A 14404-nucleotide genomic window follows, 5' to 3' on the forward strand; every position below is an offset into this window, starting at 1 on the left:
AAAATTGTGATCTTGTATTCAAAACTATTACGATGTGGGCTGAACTAAAATCAGCATGAATTGCTCAACGATATCAATGGAATCAGCATTGTGCTGCTATATATTGTAAAACATTACAGTGAAATCTTGCAATTACATGGCACGCCGCCTTTCCCAGGTGGTAACTAAGCAGAACATCTTCCTGTTTCAACATTCTTAACTTGTATCCCTCCTAGAAGTTGTTTTTTTTCAAACACTGAATGCTGCTAAGGCCTGGTCTACACTAGGAGGTTATGTCGAATTTAGCAGCGTTAAATCGAATTAACCCTGCACCCGTCCACACAACGAAGCTATTTAGTTCGACATAGAGGTCTCTTTAATTCGATTTCTGTACTCCTCCCCGACGAGGGGAGTAGCGCTAAATTCGACATGGCCATGTCGATTTAGGGTAGGTGTGGATGGAATTCGATGCTAATAGCTCTGGGAGCTATCCCACAGTGCACCACTCCCTTGACGCTCTGGACAGCAGTCCGAGCTCGGATGCTCAGACCAGCTACACAGGAAAAGCCCCGGGAAAATTTGAATTCCTTTTCCTGTCTGGCCAGTTTGAATCTCATTTCCTGTTTGGACATCGTGGCAAGCTCAGCAGCACTGGCAACGATGCAGAGCTCTCCAGCAGAGGTGACCATGCAATCGCAGAATAGAAAGAGGGCCCCAGCATGGACTGATCGGGAAGTCTTGGATATGATCGCTGTGTGGGGCGATGAGTCCGTGCTTTCGGAGCTGCGATCGGAAAAACAGAATGCGAAGATCTACGAGAAGATCTCCAAAGCCATGACGGAGAGAGGATACAGCCGGGATGCAACGCAGTGCCGCATGAAAATCAAGGACCTGAGACAAGGCTACCAGAAGACCAAAGCGGCAAATGGACGCTCTGGATCCCGTCCCCAGACATGCCATTTCTACAAGGCACTGCATTCAATTCTAGGTGCGGCCGCCACCACTACCCCACCACTGACCGTGGACTCTGACGATGGGGTATTGTTGACGGCCGCTTCCTCGGAGATGTTCGCGGACGGGGAAGATGAGGAAGGAGATGAGGAGGACGAGGCAGTCGACAACGCTTACAACGCTGATTTTCCCGACAGCCAGGATCTCTTCATCACCCTCACGGAGATCCCCTACCAACCCTCCCCAGGCGTTAATCCGGACCCTGAATCAGGGGAAGGATCAGTCGGTAAGTGTTTTAAACATGTAAACATTCATTTTGAACAGAACAGGAATATTAAAAATGGGTTTTTCATGATTAGTTTCCCTTGGCGCTTAACGTTTTAGTCCTTGGCAGTGCAACTACTGCAAAAGAATCTAACAATGTCCGGTTTATCATGATTAGTTTGCCCTAGGCGCTCTACTTTTTAGTCCTTGCCAGTGCAACTACTGGAAAATAAGGTCTATATGTCCGGGGATACAGCTGAAATCCTCATGGGGACATCTCCAGGAAGCTCTCCTGGAGGTAATTTGAAAGCCTTTGCATGAGGTTCCTGGGGAGAGCGGCCTTATTGCGTCCTCCGTGGTAGGAAACTTTTCCGCGCCAGGTTATCATCAAGTACTCTGGGATCATTGCCTCGCAGAGCATGGCGGCATACGGCCCTGGGTTTTGCTGGCTTTCACGCGGCATGCGGTCTTTCTCTGTGTCAGAAATCCGCATCAGAGTGATGTCGCTCATGGTGACCTGCTTTGAATTAGGGGAATGTTAGTACTGGGACTGCTTGCCTGTTCCTTTACATAACTGTAACCGGTGGTTTACAGCCACGCGGTGGAGGCGGGAGAGGGGCAGCATACAGGGATCTTTCCCGGGGACAGCCGCGAGGGGGTGGGACAGGGGCAGAGTTCATGCTTGCCGGATTGCCGGCAGCAGGAACTGGCCAACGCTAGGAGCATTGCTTTGAACGTGAAAGGAGGGCACTGCTATAAATTAAGTTTTAAGCAGCCAAAAGTCTATGGCTTACCATGTCAGCCTGCTACCCGAATTCTGCTGTCCTGCCCCGCTTTTCTCATCTCCACTGCAAGACCCCAGGCACTGAATGCGAAGGCCGAAAATTTGACCTTGTCCTGAGTGTGCATGTGATAGGTGCTGTGCATGGTTTTGTTCACAGAAAAAGACTATGTTCATTGTTCACAGAAATGTATCTTTGTGAGGAATTCACTCCCTTTTTCCCATCCCACAGCTGTGACTGTCTCCCAACATACCCCGGCATTCCCCTCCCAGAGGCTGGCGCAGATTAGGCGGAGAAAGAAAAGGACACGGGACGACATGTTCTCAGAACTTATGGGCTGCTCCTGAGCCGATGCGGCCCAGCAGACCCAGTGGAGGGAGAACATGTCGCAATACCAGCGAGCACACAGCGAACGGGAGGAGAGGTGGTGGCAGGAAGACCAGCAGGTGACTCAAACGCTGCTTGGACTAATGAGGGAGCAAACGGACATGCTCCGGCGCCTTGTGGATGTTCTGCAGGACCGGAGGCAGGAGGACAGAGCCCCGCTGCAGTCTCTCTCTAACCGCCCTCCCCCGCCACAAAGTCCCATCCCCCCCTCACCCAAAGTCCCAAGAAGGAGGGGCGGCAGGGGCCGTGAAAACTGTCACTCCACCCCTGCAGACTGCTCAAGTACCAGAAGGCTCTCATTCCCAAAGATTTGATAAGTCCTTTCCTTCCTGCCTCACCCAAGCCCCCATCCCAGTTTCATCCCCTAACTGTGTAGTTGCTAATAAAAAATATGTTTCTGTTAATTACTGTTTCCATCATGTTCTTTTAGAGGAGAGTGTGTTTGAAGGGGGGGGAGGGGGTTGGTAATTGGAGAGGACAGTCACCTTTACCAGGGTACAGACACGGGGGCAGGTGCAGCAGAAGGTCACACACACATTGCAGTCACTAGGCACCCTGGTCAGTCTGGGAGGTGGTTTTCATGTTCTGTGTGGGGGGCTATGTGACTTTGCAGCGGGGGAGGGCAGTTAGAGATCTTATGCAGCGGTCCTTAGCCTGGATGACAGAGCCACGCAGCAGGGGATCTGTAACCGTCCTCCCCCGCCACAAAGTCACATAGCCCCCCCACACACAGAGTCCCGAAAAGGAGGGGTGGCAGGCTCCGTTGAAACAACCAGTCCACCACTGCGGACCGCTCTAGGAGCAGGAGCCTGTCATTCCTCGAGTTTAGAAGCGTTCTGTCCATCACTACGCCTGCTCCCCACCACAGTCTGCGTCCCAGTTTCAACCCTTTACCGCAAAACCCTTAATAAAGAAAACGGTGTTAATTAACAAAGTTCCATTTATTTTATTTTTAAACGTGTGTTGTAAGGGGGGGAATGGGGTATGTAACTGGAGAGGACAGTCAACATTAACTGGGTAAAGAAACGGGGGCAGGTTCAGCTTCTCTTTAAACAAACTTAATAGTCACAGGTTACCCTGCTCACTGAGGAACCTAGCTTTCAAAGCCTCCCGGATGCACAGCGCGTCCCGCTGGGCTCTTCTAATCAGCAGCCAGGCGACTTGCCTCAACCTCCCACCCCGCCATAAAGGTCTCCCCCTTGCTCTCACAGAGATTGTGGAGCACACAACAAGGTGCAATAACAATGGGGATATTGGTTTCGCTGAGATCGGAGCGAGTCAGTAAGCTTCTCCATCTCCCCTTGAGACGTCCAAAAGCACACTCCACCACCATTCTGCAGTTGCTCAGCCGGTAGTTGAAGAGTTCTTTTTCATTGTCCAAGGCGCCTGTATAGGGCTTCATGAGCCAGGGCATTAGCGGGTAGGCTGGGTCCCCGAGGATCACTATAGGCATCTCCACATCCCCAACAGTTATTTTGTGGTCCGGGAAGTAAATACCTTCCTGCAGCCATCTAAACAGACCAGAGTTCCTGAAAACACGAGCGTCATGAACCTTGCCCGGCCATCCGACGTTGATGTTTGTAAAACGTCCCCTATGGTCCACCAGTGCTTGCAGCACCATTGAAAAGTAGCCCTTTCGGTTAATGTACTGGCTGGCCTGGTGGTCCGGTCCCAGGATAGGGATGTGAGTTCCATCTATAGCCCCACCGCAGTTTGGGAATCCCATCGCGGCGAAGCCATCTATGATGACCTGCACGTTTCCCAGGGTCACTAGCTTTGACAGCAGTAGCTCAATGATTGCGTTGGCTACTTGCATCACAGCAACCCCCACGGTAGATTTGCCCATGCCAAAGTGGTTCATGACTGACCAGTAGCTGTCTGGCATTGCAAGCTTCCAGAGGGCTATAGCCACTCGCTTCTGGACAGTCAGGGCTGCTCGCATCCGGGTGTCCTTGCGCTTCAGGGCAGGGGACAGCAACTCACAAAGTTCCAGGAAAGTTCCTTTACCCATCCTAAAGTTTCGCAGCCACTGTGATTCATCCCAGACCTGCAGCACTATGCAGTCCCACCAGTCCATGCTTGTTTCTCGGGCCCAGAATCGCCGTTCCACAGCATCAACATGACCCATTGCCACCATGATGTTCATGGAGCGGGGTCCCGTGCTTTGTGAGAAGTCTGTGCCCCACTCAGGGTATGTCTACACTACGAAATTAGTTCGAATTTATAGAAGCCGGTTTTATAGAAATCGGTTGTATACAGCCGATTGTGTGTATCCCCACATAAAATGCTCTAAGTGCTCTAGTCGGCGGACCGCGTCCACAGTACCGAGGCTAGCGTCGACTTCCGGAGCATTGCACTATGGGTAGCTATCCCACAGCTATCCCACAGCTATCCCACAGTTCCCGCAGTCTCCACCGCCCATTGGAATTCTGGGTTGAGATCCCAATGCCTGGATGATGCAAAACAGTGTCGCGGGAGGTTCTGGGTACATGTCGTCAGGCCCCTCCCCCTCCGTCACAGCAACGGCAGACAATAGATTCGCGCCTTTTTACCTGGGTTACCTGTGCAGACAACATACCACGGCAAGCATGGAGCCCGCTCAGCTCACCGTCACCATATGTCATCTGGGTGCCGGCAGACGTGGGACGGCATTGCTACACAGCAGCAGCAGCTAACTGCCTTTTGGCGGTAGATGGTGCAGTGGACTGGTAGCCTTCATCGGCAATCTGGGTGCTGGCAGCTGTGGGGCTGGCAGCCGTAGGGCTGCATTGCACCAGCCCCTTGCCTTTTGGCAGTAGATGGTGTATTACGACTGGTAACCGTCCTATTACAAGTTGGATCATCGCACATTAGCAGAATCTTCCCTGAGCAGCAGATTGTGCAATAGGCCTGAAGGCCATCGTAATACACTAACTGCCAAGCGCCCAGTATTTGCTGCCAAGCACCCAGAAAAATGCCGAGGGCTATCAGTCACGCTGCACCGTCATCTTAAGATGTAAAAAATAGATTTGCTCTGTATTCATTTGCTTCCCCCTCCCTCCGTCAAATCAACGGCCTGCCAAACCCAGGGTTTTCAGTTTAATCTTTGGGGGGACCATTCTGTGTGACAGTTGTTTGTGTTTCTCCCTGATGCACAGCCACCGTTCTTGATTTTAATTCCCTGTACCTGTACGCCATGTCGTCACTCGGCCCGCCTTCCCTCCTTCCCCTGGTCCGTCAGATACTAGTTTCGCGCCTTTTTTCAGACCAGGCGCCATAGCTAGCACTGGAATCATGGAGCCCGCTCAGATCACCGCGGCAATTATGAGCACTATGAACACCACGCGCATTGTCCTGGAGTATATGCAGAGCCAGGACATGCCAAGGCGAAACTCAGACCAGCCGAGGAGGCGATTGCAGCGCGGCGAAGAGAGTGATGAGGAAATTGACATGGACATAGATCTCTCACAAGGCACAGGCCCCAGCAATGTGGAAATCATGGTGTCACTGGGGCAGGTTCATGCCGTGGAACGCCGATTCTGGGCCCGGGAAACAAGCACAGACTGGTGGGACCGCATCGTGCTGCAGGTGTGGGACGATTCCCAGTGGCTGCAAAACTTTCGCATGCGTAAGGGCACTTTCATGGAACTTTGTGACTTGCTTTCCCCTGCCCTGAAACGCCAGGATACCAGGATGAGAGCAGCCCTCACAGTTGAGAAGCGCGTGGCGATAGCCCTGTGGAAGCTTGCAACGCCAGACAGCTACCGGTCAGTCGGGAATCAATTTGGAGTGGGCAAATCTACTGTGGGGGCTGCTGTGATCCAAGTTGCCAGGGCAATGAAAGACCTGGTGATATCAAGGGTAGTGACTCTGGGCAACGTGCAGGCAATAGTGGATGGTTTTGCTGAAATGGGATTCCCAAACTGTGGTGGGGCCATAGACGGAACCCATATCCCTATCTTGGCACCGGAGCACCAAGCCACCGACTACATAAGCCGCAAGGGGTACTTTTCAATGCTGCTGCAAGCCCTGGTGAATCACAAGGGACGTTTCACCAACATCAACGTGGGATGGCCGGGAAAGGTACATGATGCTCGCGTCTTCAGGAACTCTGGTCTGTTTTGAAAGCTGGAGGAAGGGACTTTCTTCCCGGACCAGAAAGTAACTGTTGGGGATGTTGAAATGCCTATCGTGATCCTTGGGGACCCAGCCTACCCCTTAATGCCATGGCTCATGAAGCCGTACACAGGCAGCCTGGACAGTAGTCAGGACCTGTTCAACTATAGGCTGAGCAAGTGCCGAATGGTGGTGGAATGTGCATTTGGACGTTTAAAAGCGCGCTGGCGCAGCTTACTGACTCGCTCAGACCTCAGCGAAAAGAATATCCCCATTGTTATTGCTGCTTGCTGTGCACTCCACAATATCTGTGAGAGTAAGGGGGAGACCTTTATGGTGGGGTGGGAGGTTGAGGCAACTCGCCTGGCCGCTGATTACGCGCAGCCAGACACCAGGGCGGTTAGAGGAGCACAGCAGGGCGCGGTGCGCATCAGAGAAGCTTTGAAAACGAGTTTTGTGACTGGCCAGGCTACTGTGTGAAACTTCTGTTTGTTTCTCCTTGATGAACCCTCCAAACCCCCCCTCAACCCGGTTCACTCTACTTCCCTGTAAACCAACCACCCCACCCCACCCTCCCCTCCCCACTTCGAGCACCGCTTGCAGAGGCAATAAAGTCATTGTTTTTTCACATTCATGCATTCTTTATTAATTCCTCACAGAAGTAGGGGGATAATTGCCAAGGTAGCCTGGGATGGGTGGGGGAGGAGGGATGGAAAAGGACACACTGCATTTTAAAACTTTAACTCTTATTGAAGGCCAGCCTTCTGATGCTTGGGCGATCATCTGGGGTGGAGTGACTGGGTGGCCGGAGGCCCCCCCACCGTGTTCTTGGGCGTCTCGGTGAGGAGGCTATGGAACTTGGGGAGGAGGGCTGTTGGTTAAACAGGGGCTGTAGTGGCGGTCTCTGCTCCTGCTGCCTTTCCTGCAGCTCAACCATACGCTGGAGCATATCAGTTTGATGCTCCAGCAGACGGAGCATTGATTCTTGCCGTCTGTCTGCAAGCTGACGCCACCTATCATCTTTAGCCCGCCACTTGCTCTTTTCATCCCGCCATTCAGCCCGCCACCTCTCCTCTCGTTCATATTGTGCTTTTCTCATGTCTGACATTGACTGCCTCCACGCATTCTGCTGTGCTCTATCAGCGTGGGAGGACATCTGGAGCTCCGTGAACATATCGTCCCGCGTCCTCCGTTTTCTCTTTCTAATGTTCACTAGCCTCTGCGAAGGAGAAACATTTGCAGCTGGTGGAGGAGAAGGGAGAGGTGGTTAAAAAAGACACATTTTAGAGAACAATGGGTACACTCTTTCATTACAAGGTCGCATTTTTCCTCTGCCTGCCGGTTTGGTATGAGAGATCACTCATGCAGTGCCCCAGGCAACATATTTCTGCTTGCAGGCAGCCATGGTAAGCCACAGTCTTTTGGCTTTTTTAACCTTCTTAACATGCGGGAAAGGTTTCAAACAGCAGCGCATTTCCCATATCAAGGATGAATTGGGTTGGCCATTTAAAATGGGTTTTCAATGTAAAAGGAGGGGCTGCGGTTTCCGGGTTAACATGCGGCACAAACCCAAGTAAACCACACACACACACACACACACTCGATTCTGTGGGATGATCACTTCACCCCTCCCCCCACCGCGTGGTTAACAGCGAGGAACATTTCTGTTCAGAAGAGCAGGAACGGGCACCTCTGAATGTCCCCTTAATAAAATCACCCCATTTCAACCAGGTGACCGTGAATGATATCACTCTCCTGAGGATAACAAAGAGAGATAAGGAATGGATATTGTCTGCATGCCAGCAAACACCGGGACCATACGCTGCCATGCTTTGTTATGCAATGATTTCAGACTACGTGCTACTGGCCTGGCGTGGTAAAGTGTCCTACCATGGCGGACGGGATAAGGCAGCCCTCCCCAGAAACCTTTTGCAAAGGCTTTGGGAGTACATAAAGGAGAGCTTTCTGGAGATGTCCCTGGAGGATTTCCGCTCCATCCCCATACACGTTAACAGACTTTTCCAGTAGATGTACTGGCCGCGATTGCCAGGGCAAATTAATCATTAAACACGCTTGCTTTTAAACCATGTGTAATATTTACAAATATTTACAAAGGTACACTCACCAGAGGTTTCCTGTGTGCCCTGAGGGTCTTGGGTGAGTTCGGGGGTTACTGGTTCCAGGTCCAGGGTCACAAACATATCCTGGCTGTTGGGGAAACCAGTTTCTCCGCTTCCTTGCTGCTGTGAGCTACCTACAGTACTTCCATCCTCATCTTCCTCGTTCCCCGAACCATCTTCCCTGTGTGTTTCTCCATTGATGGAGTCATAGCACACGGTTGGGGTAGTGGTGGCTGCAACCCCTAGCATGGCATGCAGCTCCACGTAGAAGCGGCAAGTTTGCAGCTCTGCCCCGGACCTTCCATTTGCTTCTCTGGCTTTGTGGTAGGCTTGCCGTAGCTCCTTAACTTTCACGCGGCACTGCTGTGTGTCCCTGTTATGGCCCCGGTCCTTCATGGCCTTGGAGACCTTTTCTAATACTTTGCCATTTCTTTTACTGCTACGGAGTTCAGCTAGCACTGATTCATCTCCCCATATGGCGAGCAGATCCCGTACCTCCCGTTCGGTCCATGCTGGAGCTCTTTTGCGATCCTGGGACTCCATCACGGTTACCTGTGCTGATGAGCTCTGCGTGGTCACCTGTGCTCTCCACGCTGGGCAAACAGGAAATGAAATTCAAACGTTCGCGGGTCTTTTCCTGTCTACCTGGTCAGTGCATCTGAGTTGAGAGTGCTGTCCAGAGCGGTCACAATGAAGCACTGTGGGATAGCTCCCGGAGGCCAATAACGTCGAATTCCATCCACACTACCCCAATTCCGACCCGCAAAGGCCGATTTTATCGCTAATCCCCTCGTCGAAGGTGGTGTAAAGAAACCAGTTTAAAGGGCCCTTTAAGTCGAAAGAAAGGGCTTCGTTGTGTCGACGTGTCCAGGCTTAATTCGATTTAATGCTGCTAAAGTCGACCTAAACCCGTAGTGTAGACCAGGCCTCAGACTTAATGTCCTCACCACACTGCCGTAGCCTCCTCGCCCGATTTCTCAGCATCTGACTCTGAAAAAGGTGGACAATAAGGTGCGAGGTGTTGACAACGGCCATAACTGCAGCGATGATCGCAGTGGGCTCCATGATCGCAGTGCTGTGGCGTCCGCGCTGTCACTCACCAGAAAAGTGCACAAACTGATTGCCCGCCGGCGCTTTCAGGGAGCGAGGGCGGGAGTGACAGTTGAATGACGACAGTTACCCAAAAACACCCTCGACACATTTTTTGCCCCAGCAGGCATTGGGGGCTCGACCCAGAATTCCAATGGGCAGCGGGGACTGCGGGAACTGTAGGACAGCTGCCCACAGTGCACCGCTTCCAATGTTGATGCTTGCCCCGTTACTGTGGACTCACAAAGTTGAATTATTGTCCTTAGTGTGGATACACACGTTCGACTTTGTAATATCGGTTCCACAAATTATATTGAAGTAAAATCAAACTACTCTCGTAGTGTAGACATACCCTAAGTTATGAGTTTTAACAGGGTTTTTTCTTTTAAACCACAGCACTGAATGTTAGTCTAAAATTGTTTTCCAAACATTCTTAAACTCCCAGTTTATCCCCCGCTGATGTTCATTGTGAAAAGTATTGCAGGTCTAATAATAATATTTGGCACTTTTGTAATTCACTGTCCAACATGAATTTTGTGTCCTCCTCTGGTGGATTTTTAGAGGATAACTGTACAGCTACCAGCTAAGGGAGTTATATCTTGAACTCAAGTAGTAGAAGCTCATGCTTTTAAGTCTGGATGGCTCGGGTTTCAATCCTTGGTGACTAGCTATGATGGAGGTTGCTAACTTATAATCCCCTTAATCAGAATTTCTGAATATGCTTTGTTGTAGGCAGAACTAGCCTATAGTTAAGCAACCGAAAATTTAGAATGGGAAGTGTTGAAATGTTGGGAAGCCTTATAATTCTGCCAATCTGGAACGAACATCCCATCTGAGGGATGGGGGCGGGGAGAGAGGAGAGTGAGACAGGACCAGGAAACTGGGACAAGGAATCCAGAGCGGTAGTGGGGGGCAGTTGAAATAAGATGAGGAGCTGGGGTGGGTTAGACAGCAATAGGATAGACATAGACTGGAGAAGACGGGGAAGAAGGGTCTTTGACTACTCGAGGCCACTCCGTTCGCCGAACATTTGATTCATGGGAAGCAGGGGAGGGGGACGGGCAGGGGGCGGAGCGTTCAGGGGAGGGGGCGGAATTGGGGCGGGGACTTTGGGGAAGGGGCGGAGTTGGGGTGGGGAAGGGGCGGAGTTGGGGTGGGGCTGGGGCCCCTTGGAGTGTCCTCTTTTTCCAGGACTGCAATATGATAACCCTAGTCTATGCTGAGAGGTGCTCTGTGCTTCTGAGATGGGACACTCAGGAGCCCTATGGCCTCCCCACCAGCCTGTATCTGGGGGGTCTGCAGCCAAGTGTGCCCCTGCCCATCACACTGGAGTCAGGGAGCCCAATCTCCCGGGGCCTGGGCCTGTCCAGGTGGAGGTCGTTTAGCTCGACCCTTTCAGACGCCCAGGGGTCACAAGCAGCTCAGAACACGGCTGGTCCCTGAGGGCCACCTGGATGAAGAAGGTTCCTGTCCCAGATCTCCTGCTCCCCCAAGGGCTCTTCACTCTTTCTGCACAAATATTTGCCCTCTTCATGCTGTTAGAAATTCTTTCCCAGTCACCCATGTCAGCGGCTTGCCGGGATTACAGCGTGTGCTCCCTAGAGCCAGCGCTGGCGTCCCTCCAGACCTGCTCAGGGAGGCTGTGTAAACGTTTCGAGATGCCAGCGAGGCCAGAGGCAGGGGCCAAAGTAAAGTAATTGTAAGAAATTCCCATATGCATCGTTAACCTCCATAACTGGGATTGTGTGGCTGCAAACGGGGGCGGGGGGCAGAGGGGGCTGTGATGAGTTGGGGCCACATCTGTATAACACATGCACTCCGATTGCTCTTGGGAAGTGGTGTTATGAAATACCGCTGTATCATGAGTTCCTACGTGTATGTGAAACCACCACTGCTGACAGGGCCGGTACCATGTACACCCCACACAGGCGCAAAGGCAAATGCTTAAGATTAATAATGGTGCTTAAACCTCACAAAACGCTATGTTATAAAAAGCAGTAGCATCCTTAGAAAACCCCATTTAGCTGATTCCTCTGACGGGAGGGGGGAAGTAGGAGCAGTGGAAAGTTACCTGGAGGAGAACAAAAGATGCCAAGTGCTCGGGAGTGGGTAAGGGTGACGCTGGTAGACCAGGTGCCAGCTCATGCCAAGATCTTTGTGCCTCAATTGAACACTGACAAATACACGGCTGTAGTCAGCCGGGCTCACCTGCTTTAATCTTCTGACTAGCTCTTGTTTCCTTTTCCTATTAATAAATCGGTGGATAGTTTATTGTAGGATTGGCTACAAGCTACAAGCGTTGACTTCGGTGTAAGATCTAAAGTGCAATTGACCTGCAGTAAATGACTAGTCCTTTGGCACTGGGAGTAACTGGAATATTGCTGTGAGTTTTGCTGTAAGGGACCATCTCTCACAAGCTAGGCTCACCGGGGCGGCATGACGGATCGGAGTATCCACGGGGACTGTCTGTGACTCCGTGTTTAAGGCTGTTATAGTGCCTGAGGTGTTCACACTTGGAGAACTCTAAGTCTAGATCACACTGCCACTCTGGGGTTCGTGCCCTGGTTTAAACCCACAAGAACAGGGGCCGGACAGGAAGAGGATGGTAGCATGGGCAGGAGATGGCAAGGACACCGAAGCGAGGTGAGGGGCTCCAGGAAGGAGACGTCACCCAGTATGTAGCAGCTTCCTGGGGCAGAGGGGGCTGCTTGTTTTCCTGAGCCCAGAGGGCTCCAAGGGCTCTGGGCAGCCCAGGGCAGTTGGGCCCCTGCCCTGTGTGGTGAGGAGCCTGAGACAGGGACATACATTGAGTGGGTCTCGTTTGGGATGCTCCGTACTCTCCTGTGCTGTACATGATGCAGGATAAAAGATCATAAAGGCGTCTGACGGGGCCAAGCGTGAGCATGGCTGAAAAGCCCCATTTCCGAGATGGGGGAACAGACGGAGAGCTGGGGCCCAGGCGTGTGCCAGAGACACCAAGGGAGGGGCCTGTGCTACAGCCTGCCGAGGCTCCAGGAGCGTAACACAGCTGGGGGACCCTGAGCACGGGGGCTTGGCTTCCCCTCACAGACTCCTAGTGGGTGGCCAGCAAGGGGTGTCTGCTCGGATCCGTGACAGGCAATTCGCGGTGCCCAGCGTGCTCTGTCCCTCGGCCATTACTCGCTGGATCAATGCTCTGCAGGGGCCGTGCTGCGGCCCCCGTGGGATGCGTGACTGGAAGTCAGGCTGGGGAGCGCAGAGAACATGGCAGGGTTAGCTAAGGGCGGGGACGTTCTGTGAGGTTCCCAGTTCCTAGTGCCACCCCCGACCGGGCAGAGGTTGTGTGGAACCATAATTACCCTCACAGAGCAGGGTCTGAATGAGGGACCCTCAGGTCCACACCAGAGCCCCCTGCCACTCGTGCCAGTGCGCTCTGCCAGGCACCACACAGCTGTTTGCTACCGAGCAGTAGGATGCTGGGAGCCAGGACTCCTGGGTTTCATACCTGGCTCTGGGAGGGGAGTGTGGGCTAGTGGCTAGAGCAGTGGTTCCAGGTGGGACAGCCAAGCCCATAGAATTGGCATACTCCAAAGTGGCTACCCAAGTGACTGAGCCTTGAGTCCAGACCAGGCCCCGACCTGGCCTACCAAATTTCAAGCCATTCTGACTAGGCATGTGGATTTTAGAGACGATGTGAATTTCAGCACTGAAGAGATACTCGGATGCAAGTTGGACGGTGGAAGAGGCTATTGCCTTCCCATCATTCCTGGCCAGCCCTGGGACAGAGCTAGGGGTTATCCCCACTGCTCACCTTGTCCAGGCTGAAAGCTGACTGCCCATTCCCTGGCTTTAGAGAAGGGTGGGGGGAGGCTGGAGGGGGCGATGTGCATTCTGGGTGGATGCACCTGTGTTCTTGGTTGGGGGGGAGCCCTGGCACGGTAACACAACGGCGTCTTGTCTACGGCTCAGAGGAGAAGATGGACAGCTCGACGGCCAGGTCCTCAGCTGGTGGTCAGGGAGCTCTGCTGGTTTACTGCAGTGGAGCGTCACTGACTGCGACGGCAGCGGATCAGGCCCAGGAGTTGTACAGAGACGCTCGTTCTGTTGCCTGGCTGGCTTTGGCTCTCCCCTGCTGCCTGGAGAGGTGCCGTGCTCTCATTTGCTCGCCTCTCTCATCCTTCACGTCAGGTTTTGGTCCTCAGACCCCTGGGGGCCTCTGGACACCCCGCTGCTGCGGCTGCTTCTGGTTCTTCTCTTTCACAGAAAGCGCCTTCAGTGCTGCCTTAATTGCCACCTCTTGAGCCATGAAGCCCTCACCCTTGGGACTGTCTGGATGTCAGATGGGAACATAAGAACGGCCCTAATGAGTCAGACCAAAGGTCCATCTAGCCCAGTATCCTGACTTCTGACAGTGGCCAGTGCCAGGTGCCCCAGAGGGAATGAACAGAACAGCTAATCATCAAGTGATCCATCCCCTGTCGCCCATTCCCAGCTTCTGACAAACAGAGGCTAGGGACACCATTCCTGCCCATCCTGGCTAATAGCCATTGATGGACCTATCCTCCGTGAATTTATCTAGTTCTTTTTTAAACCCTGTTATGGTCTTGGCCTTCGCAACATCCTCTGGCAAGGCGTTCCACAGGTTGACTGAGCATTGTGTGAAGAAATACTTCCTTTTATTTGTTTTAAACCTGCTGCCTATTAATTTCATTTGGTGACACCTAGTTCTTGTGTTATGAGAAGTAATAAACAATACTT

General features: G+C 52.4%; 2 protein-coding genes across 3 annotated transcripts in view; both read right to left on the minus strand.

The window, feature by feature from the left end:
- LOC103305706 (C-type lectin-like) overlaps positions 1 to 14404 on the minus strand; it is a 118205-nt gene that overhangs the window by 84177 nt on the left and 19624 nt on the right. The window lies entirely within an intron of this gene.
- Positions 7057 to 14259, minus strand: LOC135982965 (uncharacterized). Its single transcript, XM_065591957.1, has 2 exons — positions 8584 to 14259; positions 7057 to 7700 (listed from the first exon to the last, which is right to left on the minus strand). Exons 1-2 carry the CDS (start codon positions 9119 to 9121, stop codon positions 7198 to 7200), a joined length of 1041 nt encoding a protein of 346 aa, XP_065448029.1. The 5' UTR covers positions 9122 to 14259; the 3' UTR covers positions 7057 to 7197.

The sequence above is a fragment of the Chrysemys picta genome, chromosome 1 (genome assembly GCF_011386835.1).
Source record: "Chrysemys picta bellii isolate R12L10 chromosome 1, ASM1138683v2, whole genome shotgun sequence".
Classification (NCBI taxonomy): Eukaryota; Metazoa; Chordata; order Testudines; family Emydidae; genus Chrysemys; species Chrysemys picta.